Here is a 14,174-nt window from a genome sequence, read left to right on the forward strand (position 1 = left end):
GTTCTGTGACACATAAGCAGGGACACAGCACAGTTATTACACTTCTCATGTTCATTGAATATACGCAGTGCTGCCTTTTGGTGGGAAAAAACTGAAAACAAATCTATTTGTCCAGCCTCTGTCCGTCCTAACGCCTGTGGACACGTGTGAGCTGCGTGAAAAACATTGCTAAATCATACGCAGCCAGCTACGCTTTACTGCTGGCTTCGCCATTTGCTTTCCTTAATTGGGAAAAAAAAATACCTGCTCTGCCAGAGTTATAATAACTCTGCTACCCTCACGTTCTGTGACACATAAGCAGGGACACAGCACAGTTATTAAACTTAGATTATTCATTCACTAGAGGCAGTGGGGCCTTTCGTTTTCCCAAAAGGGCAAAAATTATATTTGGCCTGCAGTCTTGCGCCAATTTATTTCCTGCCTGTGAAATCAAATCACTGGTAATACAGCATGCTGAGGGGTAGGGGTAGGCCTAGAGGACGTGGACGCGGCCGAGGACGCGGAGGGCCAAGTCAGGGTGTGGGCACAGGCCAAGCTCCTGATCCAGGTGTGTCGCAGCCGACTGCTGCGCGATTAGGAGAGAGGCACGTTTCTGGCGTCCCCACATTCATCGCCCAATTAATGGGTCCACGCGGGAGACGGTTATTAGAAAATGAGCAGTGTGAGCAGGTCCTGTCCTGGATGGCAGAAAGTGCTTCGAGCAACCTATCGTCAACACGCAGTTCTGCGCCGTCCACTGCTGCAAATCCGAATCCTCTGTCTGCTGCTCCTCCTTCCTCCCAGCCTCCTCACTCCACTACAATGACACCTGCTCAGGAGCGGGAACACTCCCAGGAACTGTTCTCGGGCCCCTGCTTAGATTGGGCAGCAGCGGTTCCTCTCCCACCAGAGGAGTTTATCGTCACTGATGCCCAACCATTCGAAAGTTCCCGGGGTCCGAGGGAAGAGGCTGGGGACTTCCGCCAACTGTGTCAACAACTTTCTGTGGGTGAGGAGGATGATGACGATCAGACACAGTTGTCTTGCAGTGAGGTAGTAGTAAGGGCAGTAAGTCCAAGGGAGCAGCGCACAGAGGATTCGGAGGAAGAGCAGCAGGACGATGAGGTGACTGACCCCACCTGGTGTGCAACGCTTACTCAGGAGGACAGGTCTTCAGAGGGGGAGTCAAGGGCATCAGCAGGGCAGGTTGCAAGAGGCAGTGCGGTGTCCAGGGGTAGAGGCAGGGCCAGACCGAATAATCCACCAAGTGTTTCCCAAAGCGCCCCCTCGCGCCATGCCACCCTGCAGAGGCCGAGGTGCTCTAAGGTCTGGCAGTTTTTCACAGAGACGCCTGACGACCGACGAACAGTGGTGTGCAACCTTTGTTGCGCAAAGCTCAGCCGGGGAGCCAACACCAACAGCCTCACCACCACCACCATGCGCAGACATATGATGGCCAAGCACCCCACAAGGTGGGACGAAGGCCGTTCACCGCCTCCGGTTTGCACCGCTGCCTCTCCCCCTGTGCCCCAACCTGCCACTGAGATGCAACCCCCCTCTCAGGACACAGGCACTACCGCCTCATGGCCTGCACCCACACCCTCATCTCCGCTGTCCTCGGCCCCATCCAGCAGTGTAGTTCAGCGCACCGTTCAGCCGTCGCTTGCGCAAGTGTTCGAGCGCAAGCGCAAGTACGCCGCCACGCACCCGCACGCTCAAACGTTAACCGTCCGCATAGCAAAATTCATCAGCCTTGAGATGCTGCCGTATAGGGTTGTGGAAACTGAGTCCTTCAAAAGTATCATGTCGCCACTACTTTTCCCGATGTGCCGTCCCAGCCCTGCACGACCACGTCTCCCGCAACATTGTGCGCGCCCTCACCAACGCGGTTACTGCCACGGTCCACTTAACTACGGACACGTGGACAAGCACAGGCGGGCAGGGCCACTACATCTCCCTGACGGCACATTGGGTGAATTTAGTAGAGGCTGGGACAGAGTCAGAGCCTGGGACCGCTCACGTCCTACCCACCCCCAGAATTGCGGGCCCCAGCTCGGTGGTGGTATCTGCGGAGGTGTATGCTTCCTCCACTAAAGCACCCTCCTCCTCCTCCTCCTCCTCCTCTGTCTCGCAATCAAGATGTGTTAGCAGCAGCATGTCGCCAGCAGTCGGTGTCGCGCGGTGTGGCAGCACAGCGGTGGGCAAGCGTCAGCAGGCCGTGCTGAAACTACTCAGCTTAGGCGATAAGAGGCACACGGCCCACGAACTGCTGCAGGGTCTGACACAGCAGACCGACCGCTGGCTTGCGCCGCTGAGCCTCCAACCGGGCATGGTCGTGTGTGACAACGGGCGTAACCTGGTGGCGGCTCTGCAGCTTGGCAGCCTCACGCACGTGCCATGCCTGGCCCACGTCTTTAATTTGGTGGTTCAGCGGTTTCTGAAAAGCTACCCACGCTTGTCAGACCTGCTCGTAAAGGCGCGCCGGCTCTGCGCACATTTCCGCAAGTCCCACACGGACGCTGCCACCCTGCGCACCCTGCAACATCACTTTAAGCTGCCAGTGCACCGACTGCTGTGCGACGTGCCCACACGGTGGAACTCTACGCTCCACATGTTGGCTAGGCTCTATGAGCAGCGTAGAGCAATAGTGGAATACCAACTCCAACATGGGCGGCGCAGTGGGAGTCAGCCTCCTCAATTCCTTTCAGAAGAGTGGGCCTGGTTGGCAGACATCTGCCATGTCCTTGGTAATTTTGAGGAGTCTACCCAGGTGGTGAGCGGCGATGCTACAATCATTAGCGTCACCATTCCTCTGCTATGCATCTTGAGAAATTCCCTGCAAACCATAAAGGCAGCTGCTTTGCGCTCGGAAACGGGGGCGGGGGAAGACAGTATGCCGCTGGATAGTCAGGGCACCCTCCTGTCTATTTCTCAGCGCGTACAGGAGGAGGAGGAGGAGCATGAGGAGGATGAGGAGGAGGGGGAAGACACAGCTTGGGCCGCTGCTGACGGTACACCGGCTGATTGCCTGTCATCCTTTCAGCGTGTATGGCCTGAGGAGGAGGAGGAGGAGGAGGAGGATCCTGAAAGTGATCTTCCTAGTGAAGACAGCCATGTGTTGCGTACAGGTACCCTGGCACACATGGCTGACTTCATGTTAGGATGCCTTTCTCGTGACCCTCGCGTTGCACGCATTCTGGCCACTACGGATTACTGGGTGTACACACTGCTCGATCCACGGTATAAGGAGAACCTGCCCACTCTGATTCCCGAAGAGGAAAGGGGTTCGAGAGTGTTGCTATACCACAGGACCCTTGCGGACAAGCTGATGGTAAAATTCCCAGCCGACAGCGCTAGTGGCAGAAGGCGCAGTACCGAGGGCAAGGTAGCAGGGGATGTGCGTAGATCGAGCAGCATGTACATCCCAGGCAGTGCAACAGTCTTTAAGGGCCTGGCCAGCTTTATGGCTCCCCACCAAGACTGTGTCACCGCTCCCCAGTCACGGCTGAGTCGGCGGGAGCACTGTAAAAGGATGGTGAGGGAGTACGTAGCGGATCGCACGACCATCCTTGGTGACGCCTCTGCCCCCTACAACTACTGGGTGTCGAAGCTGGACATGTGGCCTGAACTAGCGCTGTATGCCCTGGAGGTGCTTGCTTGTCCTGCGGCTAGCGTGTTGTCGGAGAGGGTGTTTAGTGCGGCTGGGGGAATCATCACAGATAAGCGTAGCCGCTTGTCAACCGACAGTGCCGACAGGCTAACACTCATCAAGATGAACAAAGGCTGGATTTCCCCAGACTTCTGTTCTCCACCAGCGGACAGCAGCGATACGTAAGCAATACGTAGGCTGCACCCGCGGATGGAAGCTACGTTCTCTCTCACCATCCAAAACGGGGACATTTCTGCTTCATCAATCTGTGTCTAATATTCCTCCTCCTCCTGCTCCTCCTCCTGAAACCTCACGTAATCACGCTGAACGGGCAATTTTTCTTAGGGCCACAAGGCTCACTCAAATAATTTTTCAGAACAATTTTTATAAGTTTCAATGCGCTTAAAAGCATTGGAACTTTAACTTGAACCAATTTTTCGTTACACTGGGCTGCCTCCAGGCCTAGTTACCACTTAAGCCACATTAACCAAAGCGATTAATGGGTTTCACCTGCCCTCTTGGCTGGCCATGGCCAATTTTTGGGATGTACATTAGTACTGTTGATACAGCAATTTTTGTGGGCCCTCGCCTACAGTGTAATCAAATTAATTTTTAGCCCACCTGCATTACAGCTGACGTTACCTCAGCTGTGTTGGGCAATGCAATGGGATATTTTTGTGTACCGCCGGTGGGTTCCAGGGAGCCACCCATGCTGTAGGTGCACACTGAGTTTTTAATACATCTGTACACTTCTAAAGAACCCGTCTGACTGGGGCATGCAGTGTGGGCCGAAGCCCACCTGTATTACGCACGACATTACTACCTCAGCTGTGTTGGGCAATGCAATGGGATATTTCTATGTACCGCCGGTGGCTTCCTGGCACCCACCCAGGCAGTGGGTCCACAGGGAGTTTAACCTACATGTGTCCACTTGTAAAGAACCCCAGTCTGACTGGGGCATGCAGTGTGGGCCGAAGCCCACCTGCATTAAGCACGACATTACTACCTCAGCTGTGTTGGGCAATGCAATGGGATATTTTTGTGTACCGCCGGTGGGTTCCAGGGAGCCACCCATGCTGTAGGTGCACACTGAGTTTTTAATACATCTGTACACTTCTAAAGAACCCGTCTGACTGGGGCATGCAGTGTGGGCCGAAGCCCACCTGTATTACGCACGACATTACTACCTCAGCTGTGTTGGGCAATGCAATGGGATATTTCTATGTACCGCCGGTGGCTTCCTGGCACCCACCCAGGCAGTGGGTCCACAGGGAGTTTAACCTACATGTGTCCACTTGTAAAGAACCCCAGTCTGACTGGGGCATGCAGTGTGGGCCGAAGCCCACCTGCATTAACCCTTTCCAGTCCACTGTGTGACCTGTGAAGACATTAGGGTTTAAGGCTGTACAGCTCCGTTGTTGGTAGACGTCCGTCGGGGTTCTCTTACTGTATATTGCCAGCCTCTCTGCTGTCGGAGCCTATCCTACGTGTCAGCTCATGCAGTACTGGCTTTAGCCAGCATATAGCGCCGTTGTATAACGGCAGAAAAAGAGTAAGCCCCCTAGGAAAACCATATACAAATTGGATTGGAAAGGGTTAAGCACAACATTACTACCTCAGCTGTGTTGGGCAATGCAATGGGATATTTCTGTGTACCGCCGGTGGGTTCCAGGGAGCCACCCATGCTGTGGGTCGACAGGGACTTCACAATAGGGAGTTGTACCTGCCTGTGTCTATGAATTAAAAAGCCCGGTCTGACTGGGGCATGCAGACACCTTGACAGAATGAATAGTGTGTGGCACATAGGTTCCCCATTGCTATGCCCACGTGTGCAGCTCCTGATGGCGGTGGCACAGGATTCTATTTCTCATTGCTTCTGTACAGCATTGTGGGCTATCGCTCCGTCACTTTTAAAGAGGGTCGCTGCCTAGCCGTGCCAACCTCTGCAGTGTGTGCCTGCGGTCCCTCGTCATGGCAGACGCAATTCTAAATAGACATGAGCGTGGTGTGGCATGAGGGCAGCTGAAGGCTGCCCAGGGACACTTTGGTGTGCGCTGTGGGGGGGGAGGGGGGGCGGTTGGGCAGCATGTAACCCAGGAGAAGTGTCAGTGGAGTGTCATGCAGGCAGTGATTGTGCTTTGTTGGAGGTAGTGTGGTGCTTAGCAAAGGTATGCCATGCTAATGAGGGCTGTCAATTCTGACAGTGGCATTTAAATCCTCAGAACGATGTCCAGGGTTCCGGTATGCCCAACCCCCCCACCCCCCCCCCCTCCCGCATGAGATTGCAGGGAGCCGTCCAGGTGTCATGGCAGCCAGGAGCCTTCTGAAAGGCTCCAGGGCTGCTTTAGGAGACTGTGTATCAAGCCATCCCCGTGGGGTGGCGTGATAGACTGCCTGTCAAATCGCATTATGCTATAGCATAACGTCTTACTGCAGGAGCAATCAAAGCATCGCATGTTGTAGGGGCTTTAAAAAAAGTGAAAATAAGAGCAATAAAGCTTTATTAATTGTAAAAAGGAAAAAAAAGTAATAAAAGTCTAAAACACCCCCCTTTTGCCATATCTATAATAAAAAAATCTAAATCCTAAAAGAAGAATACATATTTGGTATCGCTGTATCCATAAAACCGATCTATCAAAGTTGTGCATTATTTACCCGGCACGGTGAACGTCGTCCGAAGAAAAAAAATAAAGAACGCCAGAAATGCACTTTTTCAGTTACCCTATCTCCCAGAAAAAAATGCAATCGTATGTATTCTGAATTGGTACTAACATAAACCTGCAGGACATCCCGCAAAAAATAAGCCCTCGCACAACTACGTCGATGGGAAAATGTCTGTGAAAAAAAAAAAAGGAAAGGGTAGTACAGTAAAAAAAAAATTATACAAGTTTGGTATCATAGTAATCGTACTGACCCATAGAATAAAGTTATCATGTTGCTTTTGTTGCAGTTTGTGCACCGTAAAAACAAGACGTACTGAAAGATGGTGGAATGTAGTTTTTTTTTTCATTTTACTCCACTTTTATAAGAATTTTTTAAAAGGTTATTTAGTATATTACATGGTACATGAAATAGCACCATTGAAAAATACAACTTGTCACACAAAAAACAAGCCTTCATACAGCGATGTCGATGGATAAATAAAGGAGTCACGATTTTTTCAAAGGGGGGGAGGAAAAAACAAAAGTGGAAAAAAAAGGGGTCCGCGTCATTAAGGGGTTAGAAGTGGGTGTGCTCTATGTCAGGGGTTCCCAACTCCAGTCCTCAGGGACCACCAACAGGTCATGTTTTCAGGATATCCTATAGCAAGAACACCTGTGGCAATGTCTGAGGCACTGACAATAATTACATCACCTGTGCAATTCTGAGGAAATCCTGAAAACATGACCTGTTGGCGGTCCCTGAGGACTGAAGTTGGGGACCACTGCTCTATGTGATCCCATAGGTCACACCCAGCTAAGGCCAGGCCAGACCACAGGTCACACACCCCTTAAGCCTGCCCTAGAGGGATCAAAGGCTTCCATACATTTGGTCACATTTACGAGATCACTACTAACAGCTATCGGATTTAGCTACACTTTACCTTCTGGTACCAGGAGAGGAGTGGTGTGTCAGTAAATACTTCTGTCAAGTTCAGTGGGAAGAAGTAAATGTTCCTCAGGGATGAGAGCACTGGAAACTCACTGGTCATCATTTCTTCGATATTGGTATTATTTAGTCCTTTCATGAAGAAGGCCACTGGTCGGTTTTTATACACACGAGCTGTTGACTCTATGGCACATAAAATTAACGAAGTGAGTTGCGTTCGATCCGAAGTTTCCAAAAATATGATCCCATCGCCTTCTTTTAATACGTCAGATGGAGACCTGAGAGCAGTGTTCTCCAATGTGCTTGAAGGTGTAGTCATGGTCTCTAGTAAGATATTTTCCTGGATACTTGATGCTTTGGTACTTGATCCTTCTGTGTTATTTGACCAACCATGTATGGAATTGAATCCTTTATTTATTAGCAAAATTGAGGTAAATTTATTGAATAATTCTCCTTCTGAGACAAAAAACATGTAAGGATTGAAATCCCATCTGCGGATGATTCCATAAAAGAAGACAAGATTGATCAACAAAAGCAAGAAGATTGCTATCCGCAACGTTTTTAGCATTACTGCAGCATATGTCGTCAGACTGCAAAACAAAAGATCAAAACTCACAAAGAAATGTAGTTAGAAAGTGGAAAAACAAGGCAGAATATAATAAAGGAGATCACGGTAACACAAACATATCAAAGACACCGGGAAAAAAGAAATCTAGAAATATATACAGTACTGGATGTAAATGTTGTAGGCAGGTGTGGAAGAAATGCAGCAAAGTGAGAATTTTTTTTACAAAAATGTAAATGTATTTATATTTAAAAAAGAAATGCTGAAGGACAACAACCCCAAACATCCAGCCAATGTCATTAAGAAAAATCGTCAGCGTAAAGAAGAACAAGGAGTCCTGGAAGTGATGATATGGCCACAGAGAGCCCCGATCTCAACATCATCCAGTCTTTCTGGGATTACATGAAGAGACAGAAGGATTTGAGCAAGCCGACATCCACAGAAGATCTGTGATTAGGTCTCCAAGATTTTAGGAACAACCTCCTTGCAGAGTTCCTTCAAAAACTGGGTGCAAGTGTACATAGAAGAACTGATACTGTTTTGAAGACAAAGGACGGTCACGCCAATTATTAATGTCATTAAGATTTCTCTTTAGTTCATTCACTTTGTATTTTGTTAATTGACAACAAACTATTCACACTGCTATTTTTGAAAACATTCTTATTTTATAACATTTTTTTCACACCTGCCAAAAACTTTTGTATTTGTCACATTTAGCTATGTCTATTGTTCAATCAGTTTTATTGAGATTTTTCAGATAAAATAAACATATCAAGAAGGTCACGCAGTACCTTGTGAAAAGAAAATTAACATATCACATAATAATACAAAGTGGAATAATTCTGGCCTACAACTCCTACGTCTCACTCTTAACTTTTATGATATCTAATATCCTTGGATGAGAATATAGATTTACTACCTCAGGTAGTACTTGGCCCGACCATAAAATTAACTCCTATCCTAAGCAATATGAAAAAAGAAGAAAGAGAAGAGAGAAAGAGGAAAAGAGAAAAAAAAAAAAGGGGGGGGGGATTGAAGACGTAAAACAAGAGAGAAAAGAGAGGGGAGAGGGGAAAGCAGGTAGGTTTAGGCCTCATGTCCACGGGGAAAATCAGGCCCGCTCCGGATTCTCCATGGAGAATCTGCAGCGGGTCCCTCCTGCCCCGCGGACATGAGGCATAAAAATAAGAATAAATCAGAATAAACTTACCTCCCGCACGCTCCGGATACTTCCTTTGCTGCAGCGCCATCTTCTCTGCGTCGCGGCCGGATCTTCTTTCTTCGGCTCGGCGGATGTGCATGATGACGTCGGTGACTGGCCCCGCGCATGCGCCGGCCCGAAGCAAAATGATCCGGCCGCGACTGAGAGAAGGTGGCGCCGCGGCGAAGAGAAGAAACGGAGCGGGTGAGTAAATTCTGATTTTTGTCTCCCGCGGATCCGGACGGCTTCCATAGGCTTCAATAGAAGCCCGCGGGAGCCGTCCCCGCGGGAGACCCGCACGAAAATGGAGCATGGTCCGGATTTTTTCATGCTCCATTTTTTTTAAAATCACTTTTATTGACGATCCGCGGGTATTTATCTACCCCGCGGGTGGTCAATGCATCCCTATGGGATGCGGATCCGTGGGCAGGAGAAGAGTTAAAATCTGCTGCGGATTTTAATTCTTATTTTGCCCGTGGACATGAGCCCTTAGTATTGTTAAACTACAGATCGGTCCTGCATTCATCATACCTAAGAGGGAAAGTCTTGGAACTCTGTGGAGGACTCAAATTCTATCCATGGCTGCCATACTGACAGGAATTTATCTGTTTCCCTCGCATTCTCTGCACACAATTCCTCCATATGACACAGGTGTGACATCTCTTGCTGCCATTCATACATAGAAGGAACATAAGTAGTCCGCCAATGGCGCGTCATGACCACCCTAGCAGCCGCCAGGCAAAATCGTAGTAAACCTCTCTTTTGGGATTTAATCGAGCCTGGGAGTATAGAGAGGAGGGCAACCTATGGGGTGTTATCTATTCTCTTATGTTGTATTAAATTTATGTGGAAAATACTTTGTCCCAGAAAGGTTTTATCATGCTACAACTCCACCAGACGTTCCTCTATCAGTTCCACAGCACCAACAAAGTTCCGAGACTGAAGGGAATATAGTGTGGAGACGAGTAGGATAGCTGTACCACCTTGATAGTATCTTGTAGCTTTTTTCCTGAGCCGCGCAGGCTATAGGCAGTTTGTGTGTAAATATAAACGCCTTCTGCCAGTCTCTCTGGGGAATTGTTACTCCCAAATCCTGTTCCTATGCCTGTTTAGGCCTCATGTCCACAGGGAAAATCAGGCCCGCTATGGATTCTCCATGGAGAATCCGCAGCGGGTCCCTCCTGCCCCGCGGACATGAGGGCTGAAAATAACAATTACTCACCTCGCCGCTCGCTCCGGATCTTCCCTTCTTCGTGGCTTGATCATCTCTCTGTCGCGGCCGGATCTTCTTTTTTCGGCCCGGCGGATGTGCACGGCACGTTGGATGCGTGCATCAGCCAGAAGAAAAAAGATCCGGCCGCGACGGAGAGAAGATGAAGCCGCGAAGAAGGGAAGATCCGGAGCAGGTGAGTATATTCTGATTTTAGGTCTCCCGCGGATCCGGACGGCTTCCATAGGCCTCAACAGAAGCCTGCGGGAGCTGTCCGCGCGGGAGACCCGCACCTAAATGGAGCATGTCCATTTTTTTTCATGCTCCATATTTTTTCTAATTCACTTTTATTGACCATCCGCGGGTATTTATCTACCTGCAGGTGGTCAGTGCATCCCTATGGGATGCGGATCCGCGTGTGGGTGATCCGCTGCGAATTTTAATTATTATTTTGCCCGTGGACATGAGGCCTTAAAGCTAGGACCTGTGTTATAAGTCTCCTGGGTCAGCAAGCCATAGATCAGGGACACTGTGTGCGCCAGAGGGGACTGCAATGAAAACAATTTCTCAAAGGGTGTTAGTGCAGTACCAAAAGAGCAGCCATCTCCGCGGGCAGAAAGAAAAGATCGCAGTTAATAATACTCTAACCAGGAGAGATTGAGGTGAACAAATCTATTCCTGAGCTCCTGAAAGGATGGAAAAGAGGGACCACTAAGAATGTGGTGAACCCGAGGGTCCTCCTGTCTTTCCCAGCCTAGGAAACGATCTTGGGTATTACCTGGCGGAAATGCCGGGTTGCCAAAAAGCGGAGTTAGGGGACTATTGGCTCCAGATAAGATTTTTTTATGTAATTTTGAATTCCAGAGTCTAATCGTCCCTTTTAGCAGATAGTTTGAGGAGACGGCAGTGGCCCTATCACTGGGTCTTATCCATGGGAGGAGTCTTATGGGAATCGGGCAGTCTACTTTTTCCAAGGCTACCCATTGCTTATTAGTAGCATGGTATGTCCAATCTAAAAGGTGCGTTAAGACTGCCGCTATATGATAGAGTCTAAAATTCGGCAAACCTGCCCCCCCATTAGTCTTAGCATATGATAAAACTCTGATTCCCAGTCGCGGTCTCTGTCGTCCCCATACAAATTTGATCAGGGCTGATCGTAATCTGTCAAAGAACGATGCAGGAGGTATAATAGGAACTGCCTGAAAGGTGTACAAAAACCTGGGTAGTACATCCATTTTAAGGGTATTTATCCGTCCAAACCATGATAGGTCTTTAGTGGCATACAAGGAGAGGTTTTTTAATGTGCGCTCCAAGAGGGCCAGATAATTCAAGGGAAACAATTTGGAGTGGTCTGTTGGGATAAGTACTCCCAAGTATTTAATGGCCTTCTGTTGCCACTTAAAAAGGGAAATGTTCTGTGATATGTTTTTCCTCTGCTTGTGTCAGTGATATGTTTAGAGCTTCTGTTTTTGAATAATTTATTTTAAAGTTGGATAGATGGCCAAACCGCTCAAACTCTTGTATCAGGGAAGGCAGGGTGATACGTGGCTGGGTGATGTAGAGTAAAAGGTCATCAGCATATAGTGCTGTCTTATAATGGACTTCCCCTGTGTGCAGGCTCTGGAAATCAGGATTATTTCTTATTGCAGTTGCAAGCTGTTCCATCACCAACACATAAAGTAATGGGGATAGGGGACAGCCCTGTCTGGTGCTGTTTTTAATAGGAATAGAGGAAGACAGTCTGCCATTCAATCTGATCCTAGCTGTAGGGCAGGTGTAGAGGGCAAGAATTCTAGCTAAACATTTAGGACCCAACCCTATTTGTTTAAGAGTCTCCGCCAGGAACTCCCAGTGGACTAAGTCAAAGGCTTTTTCTGCATCTACAGACAACAAACACATGGGATCAGACACAGTCTGAGCCTTGGATGTCAAAATTAGGGTTTTTATAATATTATCCATAGCCTCTCTGCCTTTGACAAAGCCCACCTGATCCGTGTGTATAATGGATGAGAGAAATGGAGATAGTCTATTAACTAGCGTTTCAGAAAAAAGTTTTATATCCACATTTATCAAGGATATAGGTCTGTAATTAGTTGAGATTGTGGGATCTTTGCCAGGTTTCGGTAAAACACTAATATGTGCTTCTAAGGATTGTCGTGGGAAAGGGGCCTCCGAAGAGATTGTGGAAAAAGCCTTGGTCAAGAAAGGTGTAAACTGCTGACGGAAAAATTTATAAAAAGCAGGTGTGAAACCATCCGGGCCGGGGCTTTTCCCTGCCGGGGTGGTTTTAATAGCCTCCTGTAGTTCCTCTTCTGTGAAATCCGTCTGTAAAGTGTCCCTAAGTTCAGTGTCTATGGTAGGCAAGGCTGTCTCTGGTATGTATCTAGTGATGCGATCCGGTAGGGCAGAAGGATTCATATCTGTGAATTGACCCTTTATGTCATACGATTGAGAGTAATAGTTTTGGAATATCTCCAGAATCTCTTTAGGATTATGGGTGTCTATGCCTGCTGGGTTCTTAATGCAATGGATGTATGTTTGTGCGGCTCTTGGGTGTATCAGACGGGATAAGGGCTTGCCTGCTTTATTAGAGTATTTGTAATAAAAACATTTGCATTGGTCTCTAAAGTGGAGATATTTTTGGTCCAATTTGGATTTAAGCTCATTGGTCTGCTAATGTAGCTGAGGATAGTGTTTGTTTGTGTGAGGTTTCTAAAATATGGATTTGTTGCAGAAGGTTGGATATTTTAATTGTTTTAGCTATGTCTATAAATTGCAGATAATTGTGAATTTTTACCATTTTAGAAATAAACATTTAAAATTTGTAATACCCCATTTAGACACCACGATTATTGCTCAAAATTCGCCCAAAAGCCGTCTTTTGAGCAATAATCGTTGTGTTTAAATCGTTCACGATTCATTCATCGCTGTCTTTCCGGAAGACAGCGATGAGTCTTATCCGCACAGAGCGCTGAGTTCTGAATTTTGACAATAAATATTATCAGCTTGCTGGGGGGGGGGACAAATAAATTACTTGAAAGTGCTGCGGAATAAGCGCTATACAAATAACAATCCCCTTTTCCCCCTTATCTGTTCCCAAAAATATTGCTACCACTAAAAATATAACTTTCTCTATACACACATGCATGGACACTTTCATGTACAGTATATACCTTGTAGTAATATACATTAGAGTTTATAGAACACATAACTATGCGATTAATGGACTACATCACACACTGGGTTACAAAGTAAGGACATAATAAGAATAAACAAGTTTAAAAATAAACAAGTTGTGAAATATAAAACAGAATAAAATATAAAGTCAGCCAATATTTTGTATATACATAAGAGTGCTAGTGGATGAGATAAGGATGGTATACAGTACCTTAATTCTGTAGCCACTCAGTGCATCAGATGTTCCTGTACAATGTAGCAGGGGAAGTACTGAAGCAAGAAGTCTTGTGTCTGCTTAGATGCGCTCTCATATTACATAATTACCTGATGCTTGTTCCACCTACTATGTACTATTGACTTTGCAGTAAAGTAAAGAAAACTATCTCTATTTATTAATAAGCATTGTTATATTTCAATATATTTCACACCATTCTCATTGTTCTGTAGGAATATAGTCTTTGAAACCTAATTAAATGGGATTTCCCTTCCATACTACAGTAACTCTACCTATTACCCCAGTTTATAGAGATTTATATCTGTATACTTACTACCATGTTGCCCCCAAAATAAGACCCTGCCTTATATTAATTTTTGCCCCCAAAAAGGCACTAGATCTTATTTTGGGGGATGTCCTATAATACTTACCTAGCAGGCGTGGTCTGGCTTCTCCCGCTGGTCTTCGGAGCTTTGTTGCACTTGCTTTAGTCTTCGGCCGCAGACAGAAGATCGCTTCCTGGTTACGGAATTCATAAGCCAGTCAATGCAGCGCTTGATGAACCAATCACAGCCGTTGCGCTGTGGAGGC

At 47.4% G+C, this 14,174-nt stretch overlaps 1 protein-coding gene across 1 annotated transcript in view; it reads right to left on the reverse strand.

Annotated features, from left to right (window-relative positions):
• LOC136610037 (alpha-1,4-N-acetylglucosaminyltransferase-like) overlaps nt 1-13,632 on the reverse strand; it is a 28,801-nt gene extending 15,169 nt beyond the window's left edge. Inside the window, exons 1-2 of the mRNA XM_066589308.1 lie at nt 13,581-13,632; nt 7,212-7,806 (exon numbers count right to left, since the gene is read on the reverse strand). Coding sequence (XP_066445405.1) covers nt 7,212-7,784 — 573 coding nt within the window. The 5' untranslated portion in view covers nt 7,785-7,806; nt 13,581-13,632. The remainder of the gene's footprint in view (nt 1-7,211; nt 7,807-13,580) is intronic.
• Between the last annotated feature and the right edge of the window lie 542 nt (nt 13,633-14,174).

This window comes from Eleutherodactylus coqui, chromosome 1, assembly GCF_035609145.1.
Source record: "Eleutherodactylus coqui strain aEleCoq1 chromosome 1, aEleCoq1.hap1, whole genome shotgun sequence".
Classification (NCBI taxonomy): domain Eukaryota; kingdom Metazoa; phylum Chordata; class Amphibia; order Anura; family Eleutherodactylidae; genus Eleutherodactylus; species Eleutherodactylus coqui.